At 44.3% G+C, this 26,280-nt stretch overlaps 2 protein-coding genes across 2 annotated transcripts in view; one reads left to right on the forward strand and one right to left on the reverse strand.

Moving 5' to 3' along the window:
* Positions 1-26,280, forward strand: part of LOC123481773 (neuron navigator 3-like) — a 140,418-nt gene that overhangs the window by 86,957 nt on the left and 27,181 nt on the right. Inside the window, exons 6-7 of the mRNA XM_045206780.1 lie at positions 12,254-12,325; positions 18,584-18,726. Of these exons, the coding sequence (XP_045062715.1) occupies positions 12,254-12,325; positions 18,584-18,726 (215 nt within the window). The remainder of the gene's footprint in view (positions 1-12,253; positions 12,326-18,583; positions 18,727-26,280) is intronic.
* On the reverse strand, positions 7,178-8,988 carry LOC121550293 (chymotrypsin B-like). Its single transcript, XM_041862503.2, has 3 exons — positions 8,879-8,988; positions 8,312-8,580; positions 7,178-7,855 (listed from the first exon to the last, which is right to left on the reverse strand). The coding sequence occupies exons 1-3, from the start codon at positions 8,928-8,930 to the stop codon at positions 7,379-7,381; spliced, it is 798 nt and encodes a 265-aa protein (XP_041718437.2). The 5' UTR covers positions 8,931-8,988; the 3' UTR covers positions 7,178-7,378.

Here is a 26,280-nt window from a genome sequence, read left to right on the forward strand (position 1 = left end):
TTTTCCAGGTTTGGTTTAAGCATTGTGTTATTGGGGATAGTCACATTTGCAGCCACTATACTGGTGTGTTATTTTGATTCTGAACACATTTCATCTTGGGATATTTTGACTTTGGTGTACGGTTCAAATCGAGCTTGTCTCGTCCAAACAGGTCCCTGCTTTGTACTGTCACACCATTTACCATTTAATAAACAGATAGGAGCTAACAGAGGAACATTTCAACAGTATACAGAAAGTGGACACTGTCGCTGCCCACTAAGCAATAAAACCAGGAAGGGACCCGGACCCATGTGATGTAAATAGACAGCCCAGCCTGAGAGAAGCATCTAAAGAGAGGTTTAAAATACCACACATGGGTGGCATTCCCCTGGCGAGCTCAGGTTACATCTCCCAACCATCCCAACCAGGCCCTGGTCTGGCCTGCTGCTGGTGTGTGGATGTATTCTGAGTTACCCACTGTTGATCCTCTGGTCACTGTCAGTACTGGGGAACACTAGGGAGGGAAGGAGGGGCAGATTTTGAGAGGCTGTAACTGAATAACTGAGTCTAGGGGTTTTAGGCTGGCTGTGGGTGGGAGGGGTGCAGAGAGAGACACAGCTGCCCCTCATTCCTCCCTCTCAGGCCTCAGCTCCCTGGGACCTCTCCCAGTCAGAGGCAGCAACTAGCAACAGGTGCGGGTCCGATACCCCTGCCGACCCGATACAAGGCCGAGGCTGGCATTCCAGCAGGACCGCCCAGTCACACAAGCCGGGCCTGGGTGATGTCACACAGAAGAAGTTGGCCAGGAGGCCAGAAAGCCATAAGGAGCCAGGAACCAGAGGGCTAGTTAAAAGTATGGGGCTGGCTTCCAACAACACCCAGGATCTGCCAGGGTTTCCACAAGGTCTGCCAGGCCCAGTAACGTCTCACTCCCCTGGGAGCGATTACTAAATCAACACCCCACCGGAGGCGATGCTCCACAGCCCATCACTGCTACAGGAAGCCATTGTTCTCCCAGTAGAGAAGTGGCTGGTGTGGTGGTGGTTTTAATGGAGAACCAGATATGGTGTGTGTGTGTGCATGTACATGTGTGTGAGTGTGTCAAAAATCTGACCCAAACCAGGATGATTTATCAGTTTGTCATAAATAGTTCAGAACCAACACAAGAAGGATTTTTAGGTATTCAACTGTAGGGGATTATGAGGGCATGTTACATTAGCCAATTAGCTTGAGCTGTAAAGTGTTTTGAGTGAAATATACTCTGAGGACGCATTCACCTCTCTGCCCGTAGTATGACATACATGTTAGTGTTCTTCATCATTCACCTCTCTGCCCGTAGTATGACACACATGTTAGCGTTCTTCATCATTCATCTTGTACTGGAGGCAGCTCTGCAGGGTGGGCACTAGTTGGAACAGCCACAATGATGTCATAAAATCTGATTTTAAACCTTACCTTAACCCTAACCTTAACCACACTGCTAACCCTAATGCCTAACCCTAACCTTCATTTTTGTTTTCATGAATTCTGACAATATAGCCAATTTTGACTTTGCGGCTGGCCCATCTAGCAGAAGTTTTGCCTCAAGGACAAGACTCGTCCCAATAAACATCAACCTGCGTATGGCATTGTCTGATTTCACAGACTTGACCAGCCCTGTCTGGATCTCTTAACCAAAAATACAATCTAGGACAATGTAGTCTGATCCACCGAACAATGCAGTGTTGCTTTTTATAAAGCAATTATCAATTATCTCTCTCTCACTTAATCACACACGTGTGCACACACACACACCCGTCCTCCTCTCTCCCCCCAGACACCAGTCAGGTCGATCAGAGCTCCAGCAGCAGGTGCTGGCTATAGAAAGCCCAGTGCTGTAACTGTAAATGTGAGCAGGCCAAGTGCTCTGTACGTGCGTGCGTGCGTCTATGTTGGGGGGAAACTCCCCATTGGTGGCTCGCGACACCCAGGAGCCTCTGGTGCTGGAGATGTAGTAGGTAGGGGGGCAGCATCGGCGATCCCTCCCACTTAACTCACCATGTCCCATGGTGAACAAGTTGACCCCCTTGTCTCGCGCTCGCGCCTGCCCACCGCCAAGCCCCGGGAGAGAAAGAGTCGTCTGCTCTATGGGAAAGCCAAGCCAGACCCCTCTAGGTACTGTACTGAGTAGAGTCTCTGTCGGTGCCTGTTGGCTCTCTGTTCTGATTTAAAGCCAAGCGTGGTACCACTACTGTAGTTGGATTACGAGGATGTGTTGATGTCATCATGAACTGGTAATTGACTGCCTTTATTCAAACTAGTTTCACGTCTATGCTTAGTATTATTGCCTGCATAGGTTTTGATGTGTTATTTTGTGAAGTTGGTTGAAAGGGAACTATGAGTTGCTGCTTGTGGAGATTGCTTCAGTCTGTAAGTGAATCTACTCTGAGGTTTCTGAGCGGTAGTGTTTCAGAGTTTCTATATGTAATGTCTGTAAGTGAATCTACTCTGAGGTTTCTGAGCGGTGGTGTTTGAGTTTCTTTATGTAATGCTATGAGCATTCCTGTCTTTTCACACAGGCTTCAGTTCATCACTATATTGACAGTTCCGTCTAGATTATCCTTTGAGCTTTAGATGAGCTATATACAGCAATTGATAGAACTGAAGTTATCAATGTGGTAAGGGGTTGTGTATGCCTTTGTTCGTTTATAGGCGCTAGGCAGACATGTGTGTGTCTTTATTTTGGATTGAGGTAGAGCGAGAGATGGAATTCACACTCCCTGATCGTTAAAAGGGTGTGTGTGCACGTGTGTGCGTGTGTCACCGTCGGAGGACATCTTCATACCTGCTGTCAACAGAGGAATCTGCCGTTGTGGATCATCGAGGGATTAGCTATTGTCTGGCCTCAGAACTGTGACAGTGTTGAGCCAAAGTGAATAAATAACCATAGCTCATATCTAATAGGACAGTGATGCCTCTCCAATATGGCTCTCATATGGTACGCGCAAGGCCGTGGTCGCAGTTCATGAGATTGCACTCGATGATGTATGTCTTAATCAATGTGACCTGACATATTGTACAGCGCATCTTTACCTCACATGTTCAGCTTTTCTCTTAAAGGTCGTGGTTTGGATAAACGCTAGAGGGTAGGAATATACTGTGGCTTTTATGTTCCAGTAGACTTTATAGGGGATGCATTGGGCCACAGTGAAACATGTGCTGTGCAGGTCCCCTGTCAGTTTAATTAAGTGAAACACATGCTGCTATACAATTTCAATGCACTGTAGCCTAGTGTAGCGATAGCTCTTTCTACCAGTTACACAGACCAATAGCTAGTGATCTAGCCCTGTGACCTTCTCTAACTTTAAACCCCATCCTTCCCGTCACTAGTGGCTGTTCACAATAGGGCCAGCTGAAATATGAAACTTCAGGAGAAAATGGAAAAGGTCCAACGCACGTTCATGTACAAGATGAGAAAGGTTTGGGCGGAGGCGTTGTGCCCACGTTGCGACATCATCCTCTGGGAATAATGGCTTCTATTAATCATGGCGCCGCGGCTGTCTTCCTTACGTGACCCGACCATTTACTTTACCCCTTGCACAAAGGATTATGGGAGGAGAGAGGATAGAGGAGCGAGTGGGGCGCATCGTTGGTTACGGGTGTTTATTAAGTCTCTGTCAGATGCCATACATACACCTTCCATTTGCACATGAATATGAACAGGCCTCTCAGCCAGGTATAATGGGAAATTGCCCCGTTTTGTGTTTTTGAAGCTCTATGGTACTTCCCTAGTTAATTGAAGCTCTATGGTACTTCCCTAGCTTATTGAAGCTCTATGGTACTTCCCTATCTCATTGAAGATCTATGGTACTTCCCTAGTTCATTGAAGCTCTATGGTACTTCCCTAGCTCATTGAAGCTCTATGGTACTTCCCTAGCTCATTGAAGCTCTATGGTACTTCCCTGGCTCATTGAAGCTCTATGGTACTTCCCTAGCTCATTGAAGCTCTATGGTACTTCCCTAGCTCATTGAAGCTCTATGGTACTTCCCTGGCTCATTGAAGCTCTATGGTACTTCCCTAGCTCATTGGCATACAGCAGAAGAAGAGACATGCATAATGGATATCTCAGAGGTCAATTAGTAGCCACCCTTAGCGGCATTGTCAGAAACCGGATGTTTCTGGTTTTCAGGGATACAGCAACTTCCGTTTCCCCTAAAAAGCGGAAGTGGGGACTCCACTCAGGTGCCTTTCTACGCCTGCTATGTTAGGTTAATTAGTAGCCAACAATGACTTGGAACCTCCTCAAAATTAAATCAAAGCCTTGTTAATTTTCCAGGGAGAGGGAGAGTCCACAGTTACGATTTAGACAGTCGGATTGACTAAAACTCATTAGAGTTGGGGGTAATTTGAACAGGAGCACAACGCTACACAAAATGATCATTATCACTCTCAATGGGAGTTGGGCCAACCATGCATTGATAAGGGTATCGCTCTGTGTTGCCCGGTTTTAATCTAAGATAAGATCTCTTCAGTGGCCCTAATGAAACCAACTGAGAAATAATGTCTAATAAATGTTTTATTTCTTCTGTGTAATGGAATACTTTCTCATCTTTCATTGCAAGTGGCTACCAAAATCTCTCCCAACTTCCTTCCATCAGTCCTTCCTCTTCCTGTGTCTCTCCCATCTGGGAAGAAGTGACCCCTGAACCATAAAGATGAATATTTATATGTTAGAATAATCTTCAGAAATGCAATCTAAATGCTTTTGATAATCTGCATATCCCTTCTGTCGCCCTGTAAAACTGCACTCATTTTGCCCTTGAAAACCGCAGTCATTTTATTCCAATATTTATTGAGTGTTCTAATTTACCCATCATGCATTAAGTGTTCAGTCTTAATTTGCATTCCAAGGCAACTGGCACTGGGACTGGGTATCACTCACCTCTTAAGGGTGGTTTATTGACCCTCATCTCTTCCACTATCCCAAAACTAACTAACAAACAAACAGCTATACACAGAGGACATGTCCTGACTATCGGACAAGATCTAGTAACTTTAGATGACCAATGCTGTTGTTTATTCAGCTTCCTGTGTGTTTGTGTGATGACAGTTAAAGGCCAGGGAGGTCACCTTTACCACCGGCACAGATCATCATTTCGTGAATCATGTTGCCCCAGTGCTTCTTGCACTCCTCCTCGGACAGGAGGGGCACAGCACCCTGCTGCAGTTTGTTGGGGTAATTTGCAGGCTGGTAGCTGCTCATGCCCCAGCCGGGAAGTCACACAGGTCATGCCAGGGGCGAAGTTATCCTCGTAGGAAGCCAGGCACACGGGGGACACTTTGGCGCTCAGGAAGCCAGGCAAACGGGGGACACTTTGGCGCACCAGAAGCCAGGCACACAGGGGACACTTTGGCGCTCAGGAAGCCAGGCACACAGGGGACACTTTGGCGCTCAGGAAGCCAGGCACACGGGGGACACTTTGGCGCTCACGGAAGCCAGGCACACAGGGGACACTTTGGCGCTCAGGTGTGTCCACCCCTCCCGAAAGTCGAGGGTAACCATGGTAGAATCTTAACCTCAAGGATGTCATCCTGGTGGAACCAGTCCGATGAGTAGGGACTCCTGACTGATACAATTGTAAACTCAGCAATCAGGCTGGTTCTACAACGCTAGGGTGATGTATCCAGTTGCTTATCAATGCCGGGCAATCAAACAGTTCTCAGCCATGTACCAGGAGGGCGAGACTCTGCTCAAAACAGCCTCTTATCCTAGCTTAACGCAAATAATAAAATTTAATTTTCTATTTTTTTAATTATTTTACATTTTTGATTATTGTGTGCTTGTTGACATTTACTGCATTGATTGAAAGGAACTAGGAACATAAGCATGGACTACTGTAGGTAGCTAACGTTAGCTAGCAACATATATTTGGAAAAGCTAGATACCTGCCGAAACGTACCTATCTAGCTAGCTAACTTTGCTAGGAAGACAGCTGGCTGTGAAGATGGCTAACAAGCTAGCGGAAGCTAATGACATGACTGATGCTAACAAGCTAAGCGAGATAGATAGCTAACCAATAATGCATTATGCTCTCTGGCCTTATAGCAAGTAGTAAAAGTCACTTACTTATAAGTGTATTATAAGGCATTATAAGGAATTATAAATGCATTTATAAGGCATTTTATGTATGCCTCATTGAAAGTGTTACCAGGTCATGTCAGTATTTAGCTTAGATCAATAGGGGGTCAGTTGTTCATTGTTTACTATATGCTTAGAACTATTGCATGAATAGGTTTTTTATTATTATTTTGTCAAGTTAGTTGAGGTTAGTTGCTGCCTATGGAGATAGCTTCAGTCTGCAATTTAATCGACTGAGGTTTTTTTGTAGTAATGTTTCAAAATGACTCCATGTAATGCTATGTGCATTTCTGTCTTTTCATAGAGGCTAGGTTGTCAGTACATCGACAGTGTTGAGTTGGTCCTTTGTCCGAGCGTGCATGTGTTGATGCATTTGTAGGCAGGTATGTGTGTGGCTGTGCACTGATTCTCTCCCTCAATAGTGTGCAGCGAATTCTGCTAGATGAAAAGCCAAAATGAGTATGACATCCTGGCGTTTAAAGCAATTTTCTAAATGTCACATACTATAAAACGTTCTATTTTCACACACCCAACATGCCAACTAGAACGCAAGTTTGGGTATGCAGACACGGTCTGCGTCTTTACTTTGGATAGAGAGGCAGAGAGATGGAATGAACACTTACTGATTAGCCTCGTTAAAATGGCATATGTTGTGATGAATCTGCTATTGTAATCTGAATTATTTTCTATTGTAATTTGCTGTGGCATATCAAGAACATCGTCGTGAAACTTCAGATAGAACAGCAACAAGTAAGTTTGCGTCATACCCGTGGAATATTGATGATATGCACAGAGCTGGAATGCTGTTTCAGCCTATCAGCATCCAGGATCCAAACTACCCGGCTTATAATAGCCCTTATACACATGGTTTTAAGTTTTGTCGATGATTCCGTGCTACTGTACCTAATGCTAGCAGTAGATTCAGTCAGCAGGAAACCGAATGTGGTAACACTTTACATGAAGTTCCACTCGTGTAATAGCAGAAACAGTTGAACTCCATTACGATGCAACTACAAAGCAATTACTAAAATATTTCGTTGTGAATGTAGTAATCATACAATTACTACTCATGAGCATCGTTTTCATGTTCAAGTATGTTTATTGAATGTCATATCCAGTTCAGACCAATGGGTGGCACTCTCAGTCTTGGTAGCTAAGGCTTAGGTGTTGTACATTATGTAGTAATATATAGAATGACATAGCAATACATAGTATGACATAGCAATACATAGAATGACAGAGCAATACATAGTATGGACAGGCAAGCTGCGGCATGGCTCTTAGTTGGCGGCCAGGGTCTGGTCCACCCAGGAACGGAGCTCGGTGACGCGGGCGTACACAGCGGGGGTAGTGGTGGAGCAACGGCTGCTGCCCCAGGACACAATACCGACCAGGGTCCAGACGTTGTCCTTCTCACAGACCAGGGGGCCACCGGAGTCACCCATGCAGGAGGTAGCACCAGCACCACCGGCACAGATCATGACGTCGGAGATGCTGCTGCCCCAGTGGTTCTTGCACTGCTCGTTGGACAGCAGGGGCAGAGCAGCCTGCTGCAGCAGGTTGGGGGTGTTGAGAGCATTGTAGCGCTGCAGACCCCAGCCGGAGGTCACACAGGTCATGCCAGGTGAGAAAACGTCGGCGGTCTCAGCCAGGCACACGGGGGACACGTTGGTGTTCAGGACAGCGGGGGTGGCCAGCTTGATCAGGGAGATATCGTTGTTGATGGTACTGGGGTTCCACTTGGGGTGGGTGAACACCTGTGGGTGGGGGGGGTGTGGGAGAGAATGGAGGGTTAGAACTGAAACCTTTATGAAATGGAGAGTTCTTGGGTTCAGCTGAGCTGGCGGGGGGGATAGGCTGATCCTAGATCAGTGCCTGAGGGGAACTTATACCCAGAGCTATAGAGGAGGATGTGTGAATATGCATAGTCACTTTAACTATACCTACATGTACATATTACCTCAATTACCTCGACTAACCGGTGCCTCCGTACATTGACTCTGTACCGGTACCCCCTGTATATAGCCTTGCTACGGTTATTTTTACTGTTATTTTACTGCTTTTATTTTTTACTTATCTATTGTTTACTTAACACTTATTTCTCTTAACTGCATTGTTGGTTTAGGGCTTGTAAGTAAGCATTTCACAGTAAGGTCTACACCTGTTGTATTCGGCGCATGTGACAAATGTGATTTGATATGACTGTGCTGTACCTTAGCGGGCTTCAGGATCTGGATGTCCTCAGCATTGTTGCCGCTTCCCTTGTTGTGCTCTCCAATGATCACGCGGTGGTAGGTAGCGACGTTGCAGTGAGCGGCGGTGACCACCCAGTTCTCGTTGATCAGGGATCCCCCACAGAAGTGGAAGCCGCTGGTCTGCTGCAGAGATACCTGCCAGGGCCAGGAGTGGGGCACAGCCTCCTCACCATTGACGATGCGGGCATAGCCAGACACCTCTGGCTTGATGGCGGGGATGCCGCAGCCTGGGGACATGAAAACATTTAGTAAACACTTAGCTCGTCATGTTTTATAACAACAGTAAATGCTCTGTTTAATGCAGCATACTCAACCATGGGCATCTAACGTACGGAAATGTTTCCAAATAACATCACCAAGTGCTAGCAATGTAGCAGTAACACATATAATGAGAACAGTAGTGGTCCAAGATCAGAGCCTTGAGGAACTCCACAACGTACTTTTACACTGTTAGCATTAAAACAAGGGTTAAGGGTTAAATCAAGGAGGTAAGACTGTAGGTAAAGAGAAGGCGTGAATACTCACCGTAGGCGGCGCTGACGAAGGCGAGACAGGACACGAACCAGAGGAAAGCCATTGTGAGAATGTGACAGTCTAGTGGACGGGGGACCCTATTTATCCCCAAACCCCATATGTCTATAACAAATGGGAGACCGAGGTGTTGAGGATAACCATGGTAGAATATTAACCTCAAGGAGGGGGATGATGTATCCAGCTGCTTATCAACGCTGGGCGATCAGACAGTTCTCAGCCATGTAACAGGAGGGTTAGAGCAGTTATCAAAACATGACCTTCAGTGCTCTTGGAAACTGTGCTCCAAACAGCCTCTTACCATCACAGAGGGACTGGCCCCCTTCCCACTCAACCCCTTTACAATGCCATTTTAGTCATTGTTTAGCAGACGATCTTATCCAGAGTGACTTGCAGTTAGTGCATTCATCTTAAGAGAGCTAGGTGAGACAACCACATATCACAGTCGTAGTAAGCACATTTTTCCTCAATAAAGCAGTTATCAGCAAAGTCAGTGCTAGTAAGAAAAAGACAAGTGAGAGTATTAGTGCAAGAAAGGCATCCTCTCCTTCTCTTCCTCATCTTCCAGGGTTCATTAAGACATAAGAAGCAGTCGGAACACTTTGTCAGATGAACCATTACATACAGCATGTGGGACTTGTTGTTTCATTAGGAAAGGGTCATTGGAGTATTTAGATCAATGGTTGATTGTTTTCATTCGATATACTGTATCCAACGTGATTGTGAATGATTTGAGTCTCATGTAGAATCATTTTGGTGTTTTCTTTTTCTTTTCCTGTTGTTCTTCTCATCTTGTAGTGATGTAACACTATTTCCTACACGTATCCTTGGTTAGCATGATAACACATTTCCATTCCCTCTCCACATGACCTCTCCACTGGAAAAAACACACCTGCAATTCAAATCCCGAGATAACAACTCTCTCTCGGGTCCCTTTCACTTTGTGGTCCTCTAGTTGTCTTTTAATTTACTTAAATCACTGAAGATTATTACACACTAAAAAGTCAATGCCAAAAACATGTTTAGTGTTCGATGACTTTGTCATCGATCCTTACACCTCTATCAGGCTAACATAATGTTAGCTATTACTATCAGGCTAACATAATGTTACCTATTACTATGAGGCTAACATAATGTTACCTATTACTATGAGGCTAACATAATGTTACCTATTACTATCAGGCTAACATAATGTTACCTATTACTATCAGGCTAACATAATGTTACCTATTACTATGAGGCTAACATAATGTTACCTATTACTATGAGGCTAACATAATGTTACCTATTACTATCAGGCTAACATAATGTTACCTATTACTATCAGGCTAACATAATGTTAGCTATTACTATCAGGCTAACATAATGTTACCTATTAAAATCAGGCTAACATAATGTTACCTATTAATATCAGGCTATCATAATGTTACCTATTAATATCAGGCTAACATAATGTTACCTATTAATATCAGGCTAACATAATGTTACCTATTAATATCAGGCTAACATAATGTTACCTATTAATATCAGGCTAACATAATGTTACCTATTAATATCAGGCTAACATAATGTTACCTATTAATATCAGGCTAACATAATGTTACCTATTAATATCAGGCTAACATAATGTTACCTATTACTATTAATGTTTTGAGCTATGCATCTCAGCTATTGAGAATGTTGAACTTTTTGTGTGTTTTTAGCGAAAAATATGTTTTACGTTTCTATATTTGTGTTTGACGGTTGTGTTAATTGTTTTGAGAGCATTGAACATCCCTCATTGTGTCAAACCAATTGAGAAAAAATGAAAGTCTACATTGTCACGGCCCATCCATACTGCCATATCCATACTGCCTTATCCATACTTCCATATCCATACTGCCATATCCATACTGCCATATCCTCACTGCCATATCCTCACTGCCATATCCTACTGCCATATCCCAGTGCCCGCTAACTCAATACTCGTAAAGTCTATGTACTTCATTTGAAGTTTGAAACAATGTAACATCAAATATTTTTTGTTTTAAAAATCTGAAACCAATGTAACTTAATGTAAAGTGCAACTTAATGTAACTCAATGTAAAGTCTGACCCAATGTAACTTCATGTAAAGTCTGACCCCAAAAGCCAAGGTGTTGTATCTCTGCTGTGCTCCCACCATTCACAGTCCTCAATAGACCTGCGTAGCTGTGCTCCCACCAGTCACAGTCCTCAATAGACCTGTATTGCTGTGCTCCCACCAGTCACAGTCCTCAATAGACCTGCGTAGCTGTGCTCCCACCAGTCACAGTCCTCAATAGACCTGTATTGCTGTGCTCCCACCAGTCACAGTCCTCAATAGACCTGTTTAGCTGTGCTCCCACCAGTCACAGTCCTCAATAGACCTGTATAGTGGGGTTGATGAAGGTTGGCCAAGACCACATGCTTTCAGAGCCACTCACCCCGACCACCTGGCTTTTACCCTGATTTACTGCGTGTTCACTGTGATTAAAGCAGTCCCCTTTGTTCATTAAACACCCTGTTGTTTTCTTTGTGTCCGTTTCGAGTTCCCTAACTATTTCCTGTCGAATGCCAGCAGAGGCCAAGCGAGGCAGTAACCACCAGCCTCGACGTTAATTCTCTCAACATGACTAAGAATGAGTGTCCCTTTGTAAACTGTGATTTTGCCTGGAGGAGTTTCCTACACCACCTCCTCCGTAGGGTTTTTATTCACCCTCGTTAAGAATGTGTTTATATTTCTGAGGTTAAAACCCTATTTTTTGAGGGAGACCAGTCAAGATTCAGTAGGAGATTTCTGTGAAAAAGTGGCACATTATGGTGAGGGAGAGTTGCTTTACAATTAAAGGCTAATTGAAGCTGTTACATTCTTCAAACAAATGTGGTAATAATATTATATAATATAGTAATATAATGGTAATAATATAGTAATATAATGGTAGTACTAAAATATAGTAATATAATGTTAATAGTATAATATAGTAATATAATGGTAGTAATATAATGGTAATAATATAATATATGCCATTTAGCAGACGCTTTTATCCAAAGTGACTTAGTCATGCGTGCATACACTTTTCGTGCGGGTGGTCCCGGGAATCAAACCCACTATCCAGGCATTGCAAGCTCCATGCTCTACTGAGCTACAGAGGACATACACATGAAATGTGTGGCCCATCACGTGAAGTACGGGTACTCACTATGTGTTTCTTTCACTAGGGCTCGTGTTGTTAGTTACTGTCTCTCTCTCGCTCAATGCTCTCCTTATTGCATTAGATGATATCTCAAAGATGCTACAGTTTAAAGAGTCCAGCGAGCCGTTAGCCTCATTCCTTCACTAAATCTGTGTCTCTCTCTGCTCTCTCCACAGTCTCACTGCGCGGTATGGTAGTCCCCCGGGTCACAGTGGAATAGGAGCAGCACCACAGAAGAAAAACACAAGGTATGACTCTTATATCAAGGCTGACTTCCTGGCACCTGCTTTCAGTTCATGTCGACAGGAATGACACATATTTGTACTTTACTATACAATCTACTTGTGAAAATCTTGGCACAATGGAGTTCTTACATTTGGTTTGGTAGTACATCTATCTTAGAGTATTTCATAATGTGTTAGCTATTCTCTGATGCGAAACTAGCATCGGCACTTGGCGACCCCAGGCGTAAATGACGTGTGTGAGCCATTTAACTCAAGACTATGTGGATTAGGGGCCATTTTAAAGAATGTTGCATTGACCAGAATGGCTTGCTGTGGTGGCTTCCAGCCAGTTGCAGTCTCCTATACTTCCCCAGGCTGTGTCCCTACAGTTGTCTGGCTCCCAGAGCATTTGTTTCTCCTTAGTGGTAGTGGCTGGTGGGAACCAGCATGCTGGCAAATTACTTCACGCAAACCCCGTCAAGCTATGTGAAATATGTGCTGGACAGCATTGACAACCCTATGAGTGATATTCCCCCTCACAGCATTGACAACCCTATGGGTGATATTCCCCTTCACAGCATTGACAACCCTATGGGTGATATTCCCCCTCACAACATTGACAACCCTATGGGTGATATTCCCCTTCACAGCATTGACAACCCTATGGGTGGTATTCCCCTTCACAGCATTGCCAACCCGTCAGCTGATGTTTTTGCTGAATAGCCGTGTAGAAGCTGCTTTGCTCTCACACCCAACTGTTAACTAAGGGAAGAGTGGCAGTGTTACGTTTCAAGTTTTGTTAGTCATATATCCAATATTTACACATGTATCAGAGAAAAGGGGGATTGGGGGACAAGTGTTTAAATTGTGCAGTATTAGTACTGTAAATAAGAGTCTGGTTGTGATGTGTGTGTGTGTGTGTGTGTGTGTGTGTGTGTGTGTGTGTGTGTGTGTGTGTGTGTGTGTGTGTGTGTGTGTGTGTAGCGTGTCTTTGGATGTGTGTACTGAGTGTGAGTGTGTGTGTGATAAGGTGCGGAAAGTCAGTGCAGGTGGTCAGTCCAGTTCAAGTGTTCAGCAGTCTGATGTCTTGTAGATAGAAACTGTCTCTGAGCCTGTTGGTATCAGACCTCATGCTCCAATACCATCTGCCCGACAGTAAAGGAGAGAACAGCTCGTGGCTGGGGTGTGTGGGGTCCTTGATGATGCTGCAGGCCTTCCTCAGGCACCATTTTGAGTAGATGTCCTGGATGGGTGGGAGCACGGTCCCAGTGATGTACTGGGCTGTCTTCACCACCCGTTGGAGGGCCGTGATGTAACTGGTCAGGACGCTCTCGATGGTGCAGCGGTAGTATTTGGAGAGGCCGTCTTAGGAAGTAGACGCTGCTGCGCCCTTTTGACAAGTGTTGTTGGTCCATGTCGTCCTCGGTTGTTGGTCCATGTCGTCCTCGGTTGTTGGTCCATGTCGTCCTCCCACTAACACTTTAATTAAAATGAATACCTTATATTATTATCCAAATTGAAACTCTATCGATTGGATAAGACGGCAGATGAGATTTCAGAACAAAAGGAGTTGGCCAGAGTTACTTTTCCCCTGACCCAGTGCAATGCCCAGCCATTCATCTCCCTGTTGGCCTCCTCGCTCCCTCATTACCTTGGCTAATGAAACTGGGCCTGTCCCATCTGGCCAACCACACCAGGACTGATTGGGTTTCTTAGCTAGCCCTGCCTGCAGCCAGAGCCGGATAGAGACTATAGTGTGTGTGTGTGTGTGTGGGTTGGTGACAGACTGCACTGTTTTGGGGGCCAGGGTCAGCACTCTCTGGGCCTTCCAGGGGGCTGGTGCGATACGGCTAGGAGCCAGCGGCAGTCGTAAAAAGACAGATGATACGAGTCCACAGGGTCTCACTACACCCGACCTGGAGAACACACGGCCTGTGTGAGTTGTCCTGAGCCTCTAATGAAATGAAATGGACTGGACAGATTTTTCAGATGCAGATTGATATGTGAAAATAAAAACTTGTGGTCACGTGACCTGCTCCCATAACTTGAAACTAACTACATCGTTGATGAAGAGTGCATGCACGTTTTATTAGATTAATTCTCGCTGGGAAGGGGTCAGGGTAGAAATGTACCAAATGATATAATTCACTGAAAGTATTGTACATGAAGACATAGCACTCTAGTTTCAGTTTGTGGCCATAAAATGTGCCTTTGATTTACTGCAGAGGATAACCATTGGGAATGAACAATTGTTTTATTGTGAGGTACTAGTCTACACCCCCAGGGTGATTTAATGTCAACAACATTATTCAGGAAATACAGTAAATGTGGGTTCCGAGCACAATGGTAGCCTCACACGTTGGTGAAAGCTCCTGTGTTTGATTGGCTGAAGGCCTTAGTTTTGTTGCTACCTTGGCTGTTTTATATCTGAGGATATTGTGCCTTGAAAAAGAAACTCATGCAACTCTCCAGCTATTGCTCCACAATGCATTTAATGGATCTCCAACCACTAAACACATTGCGGGACATACAGGAATGCCAGTGTGCTGGACTTCCTTTCTCTACTATGAAAGTTTTTCCTCTATGCACATAGAGCTGTGTAAAGTGTGCAAAAAAGCCTATTTTCAATTGATCTTGAGCTTAAAATCCCTACTCCACTCTCTCAGTAAACTTGCTTACCTGGGTCCTATTCACTAAGAACCAAGCGGAAGCAAATGGTCTGAAATGGGGAGGGACTACCTGAACTTGTCCAATAAGTAACTCTTGTTTTTTGTTGGAAAATGTTTTCCATGGCAAAGCATTTTGTTATGTTTTGCTACAGTGTGCACGGAAGGATACACCCCTGGTGTATTGACAGTGTTCTGGCATCTCACCCTCAACTAACAGCACTACTTTAAAGAATGAATAAATGGCCATTTAAATTCAGCGTGTTCGCAGCAGACAGTGATGATAATAGAAGCGATGCCAGGGGAGCTTTAGTAATTGTCCTGAATTTACAGCGACAGATGTGCTGACTTGCTAAGAAACCTGTTATTCAATTTGACTGACTCCCCTGAGCTTCCTGTCAGAGGCGCGCACACACACACACACACACACACACACACACACACACACAATTTTGTTTCATACATACTGTCTGTTTTATACAGATAATATTCATTCTCTTTTGGATAGGTATGTACTGTCAAACACACACACAGACACACACTCTCTCTCTCACTAACATAGATAACGGGCTGAGCATATGGCACATGGTCTTCTGTTCAGGTGGGCTGTAGAAGGGCACTGAGGCCACTGGGCCCTTACATCCCTGTTTTTACTGTCCTCTCTCTCTCTCTCTCTCTCTCTCTCTCTCTCTCTCTCTCTCTCTCTCTCTCTCTCTCCCTCTCTCTCTCTCTCTCTCTCTCTCTCTCTCTCTCTCTCTCTCTCTCTCTCTCTCTCTCTCTCTCTCTCTCTCTCTCTCTCTCTCTCTCTCTCTCTCTCTCTCTCCCTCTCTGTCTCTCTGTCTCTCTCTCTCTCTCTCCCTCTCTCTCTCCCCCCTCTCTCTCCCCCCCTCCTCTCTCTCTCTCTCTCTCTCTCTCTCTCTCTCTCTCTCTCTCTCTCTCTCTCTCTCTCTCTCTCTCTCTCTCCCTCTCTCTCTCTCTCTCTCTCTCTCTCTCTCTCTCTCTCTCTCTCTCTCTCTCTCTCTCTCTCTCTCTCTCTCTCTCTCTCTCTCTCTCTCCCTCTCTCTCTCCTCTCTCCTCTTTTCTCTCTCTCTCTCTCTCTCTCTCTCTCTCTCTCTCTCTCTCTCTCTCCCTCTCTCCCTCTCTCCCTCTCTCCCTCTACCTCTCTCCATCTCTCTCGCTCTCGCTCTCTCTCTCTCTCTCTCTCTCGCTCTCTCTCTCTCTCTCTCCCTCTCTATTATTTTTTTTTTGGGGGGGGGAGTGGGGGTGTTGTTTTGCAGTGAGCACAGAGACACCCTGTCTGTTTGTAGCCGTTTCCTCTAGCCCTGACTGACAGGGAGAATAATGTGTCTGGCCACCCCTCTCGCTCTTCCTCATCTTAAAAATAGCACTGAGTGCTGGAGACCGTGGGTACTTCCCAAATGGCACTGGTCAAAAATAGTGCACTAAATAGGGAATACGGTGCCATTTGGAACACAGAGAGCCGGGAGTCACATCAGATACATCTTAGTTAGCCCCGTCTCGGAAATGAGTGATTATAGCTTTGTTGAATGTTATTATTTCTGATAATGACGCATTGATGGCAGGATGTGGTGAAATATGTATTGACAGGGTGATGAAAGTGTATCATTACCAAGTGGATGGAGCTTCTAACATATCTACATGACCTGGTTTCTTATTTGACCATCCGTCCATTTTCCAGCCCAATGATGTCTAGAAGCACCCACACTCATCAGTCACTGTACCTAGACACTGTAGGAGTTAGTGTTACTCTTGTTCCAACAATCATAACATGACGTATGGATTGACTCAGTCAGAACCAGTCCATTGCCTGCGTTACAAGAGTTGGCTTTTTACTCTGAAACAGAAACAAAAGGTACACATGTGTACTCGTCACAGTATGATTTCTGCCACCATCTCATTTCACTGACATAAGCCTACATTTTCAGCCACATACGTACCCAATTCGGGATGTGTGTTTCATTGTCTGTTTGACACACGGTCATATTTACTATCAAACAGATGACTGTCTATTCTAGATGATTTAAAATTCATTAGGAGAGGCTGAGTCTCAAATGACACCCTAGTCCCTATATAGTGCACTACTTTTGACCAGAGCCCTACTGTAAGTAGTGCATACAATAGAGAATAGTGTGTCATTTGGGACTTAATAGAGTATTTTCCCTAGATGCATTACCGCAGGGCCAAGGTGTTAATTCTCTGGTTGTATTGTTATGACCCTTAGCCATTACTTCACGTTGACATCTAGTCCCTCGAGCTTCCTCTGTCTGCTTCTGTGACAGCTTTATGCGCTGTTGTTAAGTCTTTGTTTCCAGGGTTACGATGCCTAATTAAACTATTATACTCCCCTTTAATTGCCAAGCTTTTAGGAGTGTCAGTTTTAAAGGGCCAGACATAAATGATGTGGATTGGATAGTGGGGTAGTTTAGATGATGGTATTCCCCATGGGGAAATGGGCTTAGCATCTATCATGAAACAACAACACAGAGCAGTTAATACTGTTCACCAGGTCTCTCTCTCTCTCTCTCTCTCTCTCTCTCTCTCTCTCTCTCTCTCTCTCTCTCTCTCTCTCTCTCTCTCTCTCTCTCTCTCTCTCTCTCTCTCTCTCTCTCTCTCTTTCTGTATCACTCTAAAGAGGCTTAGAGGGGCATGTGTGTTTGGGGCATGAATTAAGGTTTTGTGTGTTTGTGGACCGGTAATCTAAACTGTATGAACATCATATAGATGTATTGTAATGGTCATATGATTAGATCATTTTCTTTGAGATGTGAACCTGTTTTTCCAGGACAACGGCATATTTTTATAGATTTCACTTCCTCGTAAAAGTCTGCAAAGTTGGACGTCAGCTACATATTTTCCAGGGAAACCGGTCAACTATCTCACTGATAAAACGTCCAAAACAAAGTAAAAGTTCCCAGAAAAGGACCGTTCATGATGACCTGTCATTTATTCATGCCCAAGGCAAAGTTACCTCACCAGATGCATTGAAGTGTCCAGATTGACTCAAGGACTGTGGGAGCATTCCATGCGTGTTACACTGAGCCTTTTAGCCATGCTGATTGGTTAATCTCAGTGTTTAACCAATCAGGAGGTTGTTTGGGTGCAGTACTGAGAAGACCTTGCTCTGTCAGTGTCAGTGTAGTGGACTGTGAGATCCGTTAGCATGCTTTAACAAGACTCTAATGGAATAATGAGCCTATGACCTCTCCCCCCTGTGGGACTTGTGACTGCGCTCCAGCTGTGGCATCAGAAGTAAACATCCACATTAGACAATTTGTCCATAGATGCTGAAGTGTGTATTCTCTTGTGTGTGTCCCTGAGAATACATGTGGTCCTCTCAGCACAAAAATAACTAGGTGTGTGTGTGTGTGTGTGTGTGTGTGTGTGTGTGTGTGTGCGTGCGTGCGTGTGCACGTGCGTGTGCGTGCGTGCGTGAGCTTACATCCATATATCCGTGTGTGGGCTCTTATGCATGTCCCTGAGAGAACATAATGCTACTTTCAGCACAACACTAACACACTACCTAGCTAGACTCTTCTTTTTGTTGATCTGTGTATGTTCAGGCTTTCTCCTCACCCTGCTGTGTTTTCGTCTGCAGGTTGCCAGGGCCGACCAGGGTGTCCGCTGCAGGCAGCGGGGCCCCCAAGGGCCAAGGATCCTCCAACCTCAACAGGAGGAGTCAGAGCTTTAACAGCATCGATAAGAGCAAGCCTCTCCAGTATGCTAGTGGCAATGACAGAGGTAGGTGAACCTAGAATCAGGTAGAAGCAGGCCGGAGCCATATGAGGTGGTCCGGACTGAGCCGAGCCGAACCAAACTGTTCTAAGATAGCCTTGTTACACATCTTCCACAGTTGCTGGAACCATGATGAAAAATACTTAATGTAAAAAAGAAAATTGCAGAACCAGCGCAGTTTGATTAGGATCGGCACAATAGTGTGAAAACGGTAAAATGGTGTCTAAACTCACCTTCCATGAGGATTAAACTGGATAAAGAAAACATCTAGGGTCTTAGAATTAATTATCTTACTCCTGCGTTTGTACTACTGTTTTCCTCAGTATCGGTCACTACCATTCAGAATTTATATTTCTGAGCGCATGGTCCACAAAATGCACTAGGTGGCGCCTCTGATAAACACAGACATAGACAGACACACACACACACCCACTATAGTCTCTATCCGGCTCTGGCTGCAGGCAGGGCTAGCTAAGAAACCCAATCAGTCCTGGTGTGGTTGGCCTGATGGGACAGGCCCAGTTTCATTAGCCAAGTTGTGTTTAACACAATGACACTACAGTCTGCTGAATCATATCAGCAATGTAGTTGACTAGAGTTGGACTGTATTCCATTAGGGAGAAGGCAAGGCAGTGCATTTCACAGCATGGTGAGTGGTGGTGGTTAGACTGCAGAGCTGTGGCTGTGCTGTGCTCCATCAAGCATAATAACCTGCTATAATGACAAATGTTGTCACACGCACGCTTTCCTTATTTTATTATTGTCATATTACTTTTATCAAAAAGTAAGTGGATGAAATAATTTTTCTGCATCCCAAATGGCACCATATTCCCTATATAGTGCACTACTTTTGACCAGGGCCATATGGGCTTGGGGAAAAAGAGGCTACAACAAGGCTCATCTTTTGTCAACGACCCCCTACCTTGTGGTTCTTTAAGTTTACAGTAATTTCGTAGATATTGAATATTTGGCTGTCAGTATTTTACAATTCTCGTACAGTGTTGGTACTGTTCCCTATACTGCATAGTGCACTACAGTGTTGGTACCATTCCCTATACTGTATAGTGCACTACAGTGTTGGATACTGTTTCCCTATACTGTATAGTGCACTACAGTGTTGGTACCGTTTCCTATACTGCATAGTGCACTACAGTGTGTGGTACCATTCCCTATACTGTTAGTAGAGTTATGCTAGTTAGTAGAGTTATGGTCGTCAGTAGAGTTATGGTCGTCAGTGGAGTTATGGTCATCAGTAGAGTTATGGTCATCAGTAGAGTTATGGTCGTCAGTGGCGTTATGGTCGTCAGTGGAGTTATGGTCATCAGTAGAGTTATGGTCATCAGTGGAGTTATGGTCGTCGTAGAGTTATGGTCATCAGTAGAGTTATGGTCGTCAGTGTAGTTATGGTGCGTCAGTGGAGTTATGGTCGTCAGTGGAGTTATGGTGGTCAGTAGAGTTATGGTCGTCAGTAGAGTTATGGGGTCAGAAGTTATGGTCTTCAGTAGAGTTATGGTCGTCAGTAGAGTTAAGGTCATCAGTAGAGTTATGGTCATCAGTGGTGTAATGTCGTCAGTGGAGTTATGGTCGTCAGTAGAGTTATAGTCATCAGTAGAGTTATGGTCATCAGTAGAGTTATGGTCATCAGTGGAGTTATGGTAGTTAGTAGAGTTATGGTCATCAGTAGAGTTATGGTCATCAGTAGAGTTATGGTCGTCAGTAGAGTTATGGTCATCAGTAGAGTTATCGTCATGAGTGGAGTTATGGTCGTCAGTGGAGTTATGGTCGTCAGTAGAGTTATGGTCGTCAGGAAGTTATGGTCTTCAGTAGAGTTATGGTTGTCAGTAGAGTTATGGTCAACAGTAGAGTTATGGCCGTCAGCCAGTGGAGTTATGGTCGTCGGTAGAGTTATGGTCATCAGTAGAGTTATGGTCATCAGTGGAGTTAATGGTCGTCAGTGGAGTTATGGTCATCAGTGGAGTTATGAGTGTCAGTAGAGTTATGGTCGCAGAAGTTATGGTCTTCAGTAGAGTTATGGTCGTCAGTAGAGTTATGCTAGTTAGTAGAGTTATGGTCGTCCAGTAGAGTTATGCTAGTTAGTAGAGTTATGCTAGTTAGTAGAGGTATGCTAGTTAGTAGAGTTATGGTCATCAGTAGAGTTATGCTAGTTAGTAGAGTTATGCTAGTTAGGCAGAGTTATGGTTGTTGGTGGAGTTATGCTAGTTAGTAGAGTTATGGTTGTTGGTAGAGTTATGGTTGTTGGTAGAGTTATGCTAGTTAGTAGAGTTATGGTTGTTGGTAGAGTTATGCTAGTTAGTAGAGTTATGGTTGTTGGTAGAGTTATGCTAGTTAGTAGAGTTATGCTAGTTAGTAGAGTTATGGTTGTTGGTAGAGTTATGCTAGTTAGTAGAGTTATGGTTGTTGGTAGAGTTATGCTAGTTAGTAGAGTTATGGTTGTTGGTAGAGTTATGCTAGTTAGTAGAGTTATGGTTGTTGGTAGATTTATGCTAGTTAGTAGAGTTATGGTTGTTGGTAGAGTTATGCTAGTTAGTAGAGTTATGGTTGTTGGTAGAGTTATGCTAGTTAGTAGAGTTATGGTTGTTGGTAGATAAAACACAAGGAGGGGATACTGTATATCAGTCCATAAAACAGAGGGAGAGAAGGAGGGGGGATGGTGTAAGTGTGGCGTTAAAATAGTCTGTCAGAGTTCAGGGCCAGTCAAAGGGAGAGCAGGAGGGTTGTCCTCGTTTTCCTCATGCTTCTCTATCTCTACCTTCTTCTCCGCACTTTCACCCCCTCTCCCCTCTCTCTCTCTCAATTCAATTTCAATTCAATTTAAGGGCTTTATTGGCATGGGAAATGTATATTAACATTGCCAAAGCAAGTGAAGTAGATAGTAAACAAAAGTGAAATAAACAATAAATATTAACAGTAAACATTACACTCAGAAGTTCCAAAAGAATAAAGACATTTCAAATGTCATATTATGTCTGTATACAGTGTTGTAACAATGTGCAAATAGTTAAAGTACAAATGGGAAAATAAACATAAATATGGGTTGCATTTACAATGGTTTGTTCTTCACTGGTTGCCCCTTTCTTGTGGCAACAGGTCACAAATCTTGCTACTGTGATGGCACACTGTGGTTTCTCTCTCTCTCTCTCTCTCTCTCTCTCTCTCTCTCTCTCTCTCTCTCTCTCTCTCTCTCTCTCTCTCTCTCTCTCTCTTTCAACCCCTCGCTCTCTCTCTGTCTCTCTCTCTCTCTCCCTCTCTCTTTCAACCCCTCTCCCCTCTCAATTTCAATTCAATTCAATTTAAGGGCTTTATTGGCATGGGAAACGTGTGTTAACATTGCCAAAGCAAGTGAAGTAGATAGTAAACAAAAGTGAAATAAACAATAAATATTAACAGTAAACATTACACTCAGAAGTTCCAAAAGAATAAAGACATTTCAAATGTCTATTATGTATATATACAGTGTTGTAACAATGTGCAAATAGTTAAAGTAACTAAATGGGAAAATAAATAAACATAAATATGGGTTGTATTTATAATGGTAATTTGTTCTTCACTGGTTGCCCTTTTCTTGTGGCAACAGGTCACAAAACTTGCAGCTGGTGGATGGCACACTGTGGTTTTTCATCCAGTAGATAAGGGAGTTTATCAAAATTGGGTTTGTTTTCTAATTCTTTGTGGATCTCTGTAATCTGAGGGAAATATGTGTCTCTAATATGGTCATACATTTGGCAGAAGGTTAGGAAGTGCAGATCCGTTTCCACCTCATTTTGTAGGCAGTGTGCACATAGCCTGTCTTCTCTTGAGAGCCGGGTCTGCCTCACGGCGGCCTTTCTCAATAGCAAGGCTATGCTCACTGAGTCTGTACATAGTCAAAGCTTTCCTTAAATTTGGGTCAGTCACAGTGGTCAGGCATTCTGCCACTGTGTATCTCTCTGTTTAGAGCCAAATAGCATTCTAGTTTGCTCTGTTTTTTTGTTAATTCTTTCCAATGTGTCAAGTAATTTCTCTTTTTTGTTTTCTCATGATTTGGTTGGGGTCTAATTGTGTTGTTGTTGTTGTCCTGGGTGGGCTCTGTGTGGTCTGTTTGTGTTTGTAAACAGAGCCCCAGGACCAGCACAGGGGACTCTTCTCCAAGTTCATCTCTCTGTAGGTGATGGCTTTGTTATGGAAGGTTTGGGAATCACTTCCTTGGTGGTTGTAGAATTCTTACTTGGCTCTTTTCTGGATTTTGATAATTAGTGGGTATCGTCCTAATTCTGCTCTGCATGCATCATTTGGTGTTTTTCGTTTGTACACTGAGGATATTTTTGCAGAATTCTGCAAGCAGAGTCTCAATTTGGTGTTTGTCCCATTTTGTGAATTATTGGTTGGTGAGCGGACCCAGACCTCACAACCATAAAGGGCAATGGGTTCTATAACTGATTCAAGTATTTTTTTGCCAGATCCCTAATTGGTACTGTCAAATTGTATGTTCCTTTTTGATGGCATAGAAGGCCCTTCTTGCCTTGTCTCTCAGATCGTTCAGCCAGCTTTGTGGAAGTTACCTGTGGCGCTGTTGTTTAGGCCGAGGTATGTATAGTTTTTGTGTGCTCTAGGGCAACGGTGTCTAGATGGATTGTATTTGTGGTCTGGCAACTGGACCTTTTTGGAACACCATTATTTTTGTCTTACTGAGATTTACTGTCAGGGCCCAGGTCTGGACAGAATCTGTTTGGAATATCTAGGTGCTGCTGTAGGCCCTCCTTGGTTGGTGACAGAAGCACCAGATCATCAGCAAACAGTAGACATTTGACTTCAGATTCTAGTAGGGTGAGGCCGGGTGCTGCAGACTGTTCTAGTGCCCTCGCCAATTCGTTGATATATATGTTGAAGAGGGTGGGGCTTAAACTGCATCCATGTCTCACCCCACGGCCCTGTGGAGAAAGTGTGTGTGTTTTTTGCCAATTTTAACCGCACACTTGTTGTTTGTGTACATGGATTTTATAATGTCGTATGTTTTTCCCCCAACACCACTTTCCATCAATTTGTATAGCAGACCCTCATGCCAAATTGAGTCAAAAGCTTTTTTGAAATCAACAAAGCATGAGAAGACTTTGCCTTTGTTTTGGTTTGTTTGTTTTGTCAATTAGGTTGTGCAGGGTGAATACGTGGTCTGTCGTGACGGTGAATTTGAAAGCCAATTTGACATTTGCTCATACATTGTTTTCACTGAGGAAATTAACTAGTCTGCTGTTAATGATAATGCAGAGGATTCTCCCAAGGTTGCTGTTGACGCATATCCCACGGTAGTTATTGGGGTCAAATTTGTCTCCAATTTTGTGGATTGGGGTGATCAGTCCCTTGGTTCCAAATATTGGGGAAGATGCCAGAGCTAAGGATGATGTTAAAGAGTTTAAGTATAGCCAATTGGAATTTGTGGTCTGTATATTTTATCATTTCATTGAGGGATACCATCAACACCACAGGCCTTTTTGGGTTGGAGGGTTTGTATTTTGTCCTTTAGTTCATTCAATGTAATTGGAGAATCCAGTGGGTTCTGGTAGTCTTTAATATTTGATTCTAAGATTTGCATTTGATCATGTATATTTTTTTGCTGTTTGTTCTTTGTTAAAGATTGGAGAAGTGGTTTACCCATACATCTCCGTTTTGGATAGATAGCTCTTCGTGTTGTTGTTTGTTTAGTGTTTTCCAATTTTCCCAGAAGTGGTTAGAGTCTATGGATTCTTCAAATACATTGAGCTGTTTTCTGAAGTGCTGTTCTTTCTTTTTCCGTAGTATATTTCTGTATTGTTTTAGTGATTCATCATAGTGAAGGCATCTCTCTCTCTCTCTCTCTCTCTCTCTCTCTCTCTCTCTCTCTCTCTCTCTCTCTCTCTCTCTCTCTCTCTCTCTCTCTCTCTCTCTCTCTCTCTCTCCCTCTCTCTCCCTCTTCCCATACACGTTAACACAGAACAACAGTCTACCAACCATGAACAGACCCCGTTCACCGACCCTGTTTATTTTGGCCAGAGCCAGCCCAGTAGATTTACACCAGTGCCTTCACTGTCCCCTGTGTCCCATTTGCCCAGACCTGTTTTCACAGTGGTAGCCTCCCAAATGGCACCCAATTCCCTTTATTGTGCACTACTTTTTACAACGGCCCATAGGGCTCTGGTCAAAAGTAGTGTACTATATAGAGAATTGGGTGCCATTTGGGACACATAAATCCCCCAATCCAGAAAGGGTGTGAGGGCTTTTCTGTTTCCACAGTACCCCCCTGCCACCCTACTTAACCACCTAAAACCTAGCTAATGTCTCCCCTGATGGGAAAAAAATCGTCCTTCTTTCTTGGTGTTTGTGTTGTTTGTCTGTGTCCCCTCCCTCTCACTACCTACTGGCAGCATGTTGTCTGTCTCCACTCCCTCTCACTACTCACTGGCAGCATGTTGTCTGTCTCCACTCCCTCTCACTACTCACTGACAGCACGTTGTCTGTCTCCCCTCTCACTACTTACTGGCAGCATGTTGTCTGTCTCCTCCCTCTCACTACTTACTGACAGCATGTTGTCTGTCTCCCCCCCTCTCACTACCTACTGACAGCACGTTGTCTGTCTCCACTCCCTCTCACTACTCACTGACAGCATGTTGTCTGTCTCCCCTCCCTCTCACTACTCACTGGCAGCATGTTGTCTGTCTCCCCTCCCTCTCACTACCTACTGGCAGCATGTTGTCTGTCTCCCCTCCCTCTCACTACCTACTGGCAGCACGTTGTCTGTCTCTCCCTCTCACTACTCACTGGCAGCATGTTGTCTGTCTCCCCTCCCTCACTACTCACTGGCAGCATGTTGTCTGTTTTCCCCTCCCTCTCACTACTTACTGGCAGCATGTTGTCTGTCTCCCCTCCCTCTCACTACTCACTGGCAGCATGTTGTCTGTCTCCCCTCCCTCTCACTACCTACTGGCAGCATGTTGTCTGTCTCCCTCCCTCTCACTACCAACTGGCAGCATGTTGTCTGTATCCCTCCCTCTCACTACTCACTGGCAGCATGTTGTCTGTCTCCACTCCCTCTCACTACTCACTGACAGCACGTTGTCTGTCTCCTCCCTCTCACTACCTACTGGCAGCATGTTGTCTGTCTCCACTCCCTCTCACTACTCACTGACAGCATGTTGTCTGTCTCCACTCCCTCTCACTACCTACTGGCAGCATGGTGTCTGTCTCCCCTCCCTCTCACTACCTACTGGCACCACGTTGTCTGTCTCCACTCCCTCTCACTACGCTATGGCAGCACGTTGTCTGTCTCCACTCCCTCTCACTACTCACTGGCAGCATGTTGTCTGTCTCCCCTCCCTCTAACTACTTACTGGCAGCACGTTGTCTGTCTCCCCTCCCTCTCACTACTCACTGGCAGTATGGCCTGGGGGAGCTAAGTGCCTGGTGTACAGGTGGATGAAGAGGCAGCTTGCTATTTGTCTATCAGTCACTAATACAGTGTTACACTGAGGAGTCACGTCCATGCTTATGAATCAGCCTGGTACTTTAGCATTTAATATTGCACTCAATATT

This window comes from Coregonus clupeaformis, chromosome 23 (assembly GCF_020615455.1).
Source record: "Coregonus clupeaformis isolate EN_2021a chromosome 23, ASM2061545v1, whole genome shotgun sequence".
NCBI lineage: Eukaryota > Metazoa > Chordata > Actinopteri > Salmoniformes > Salmonidae > Coregonus > Coregonus clupeaformis.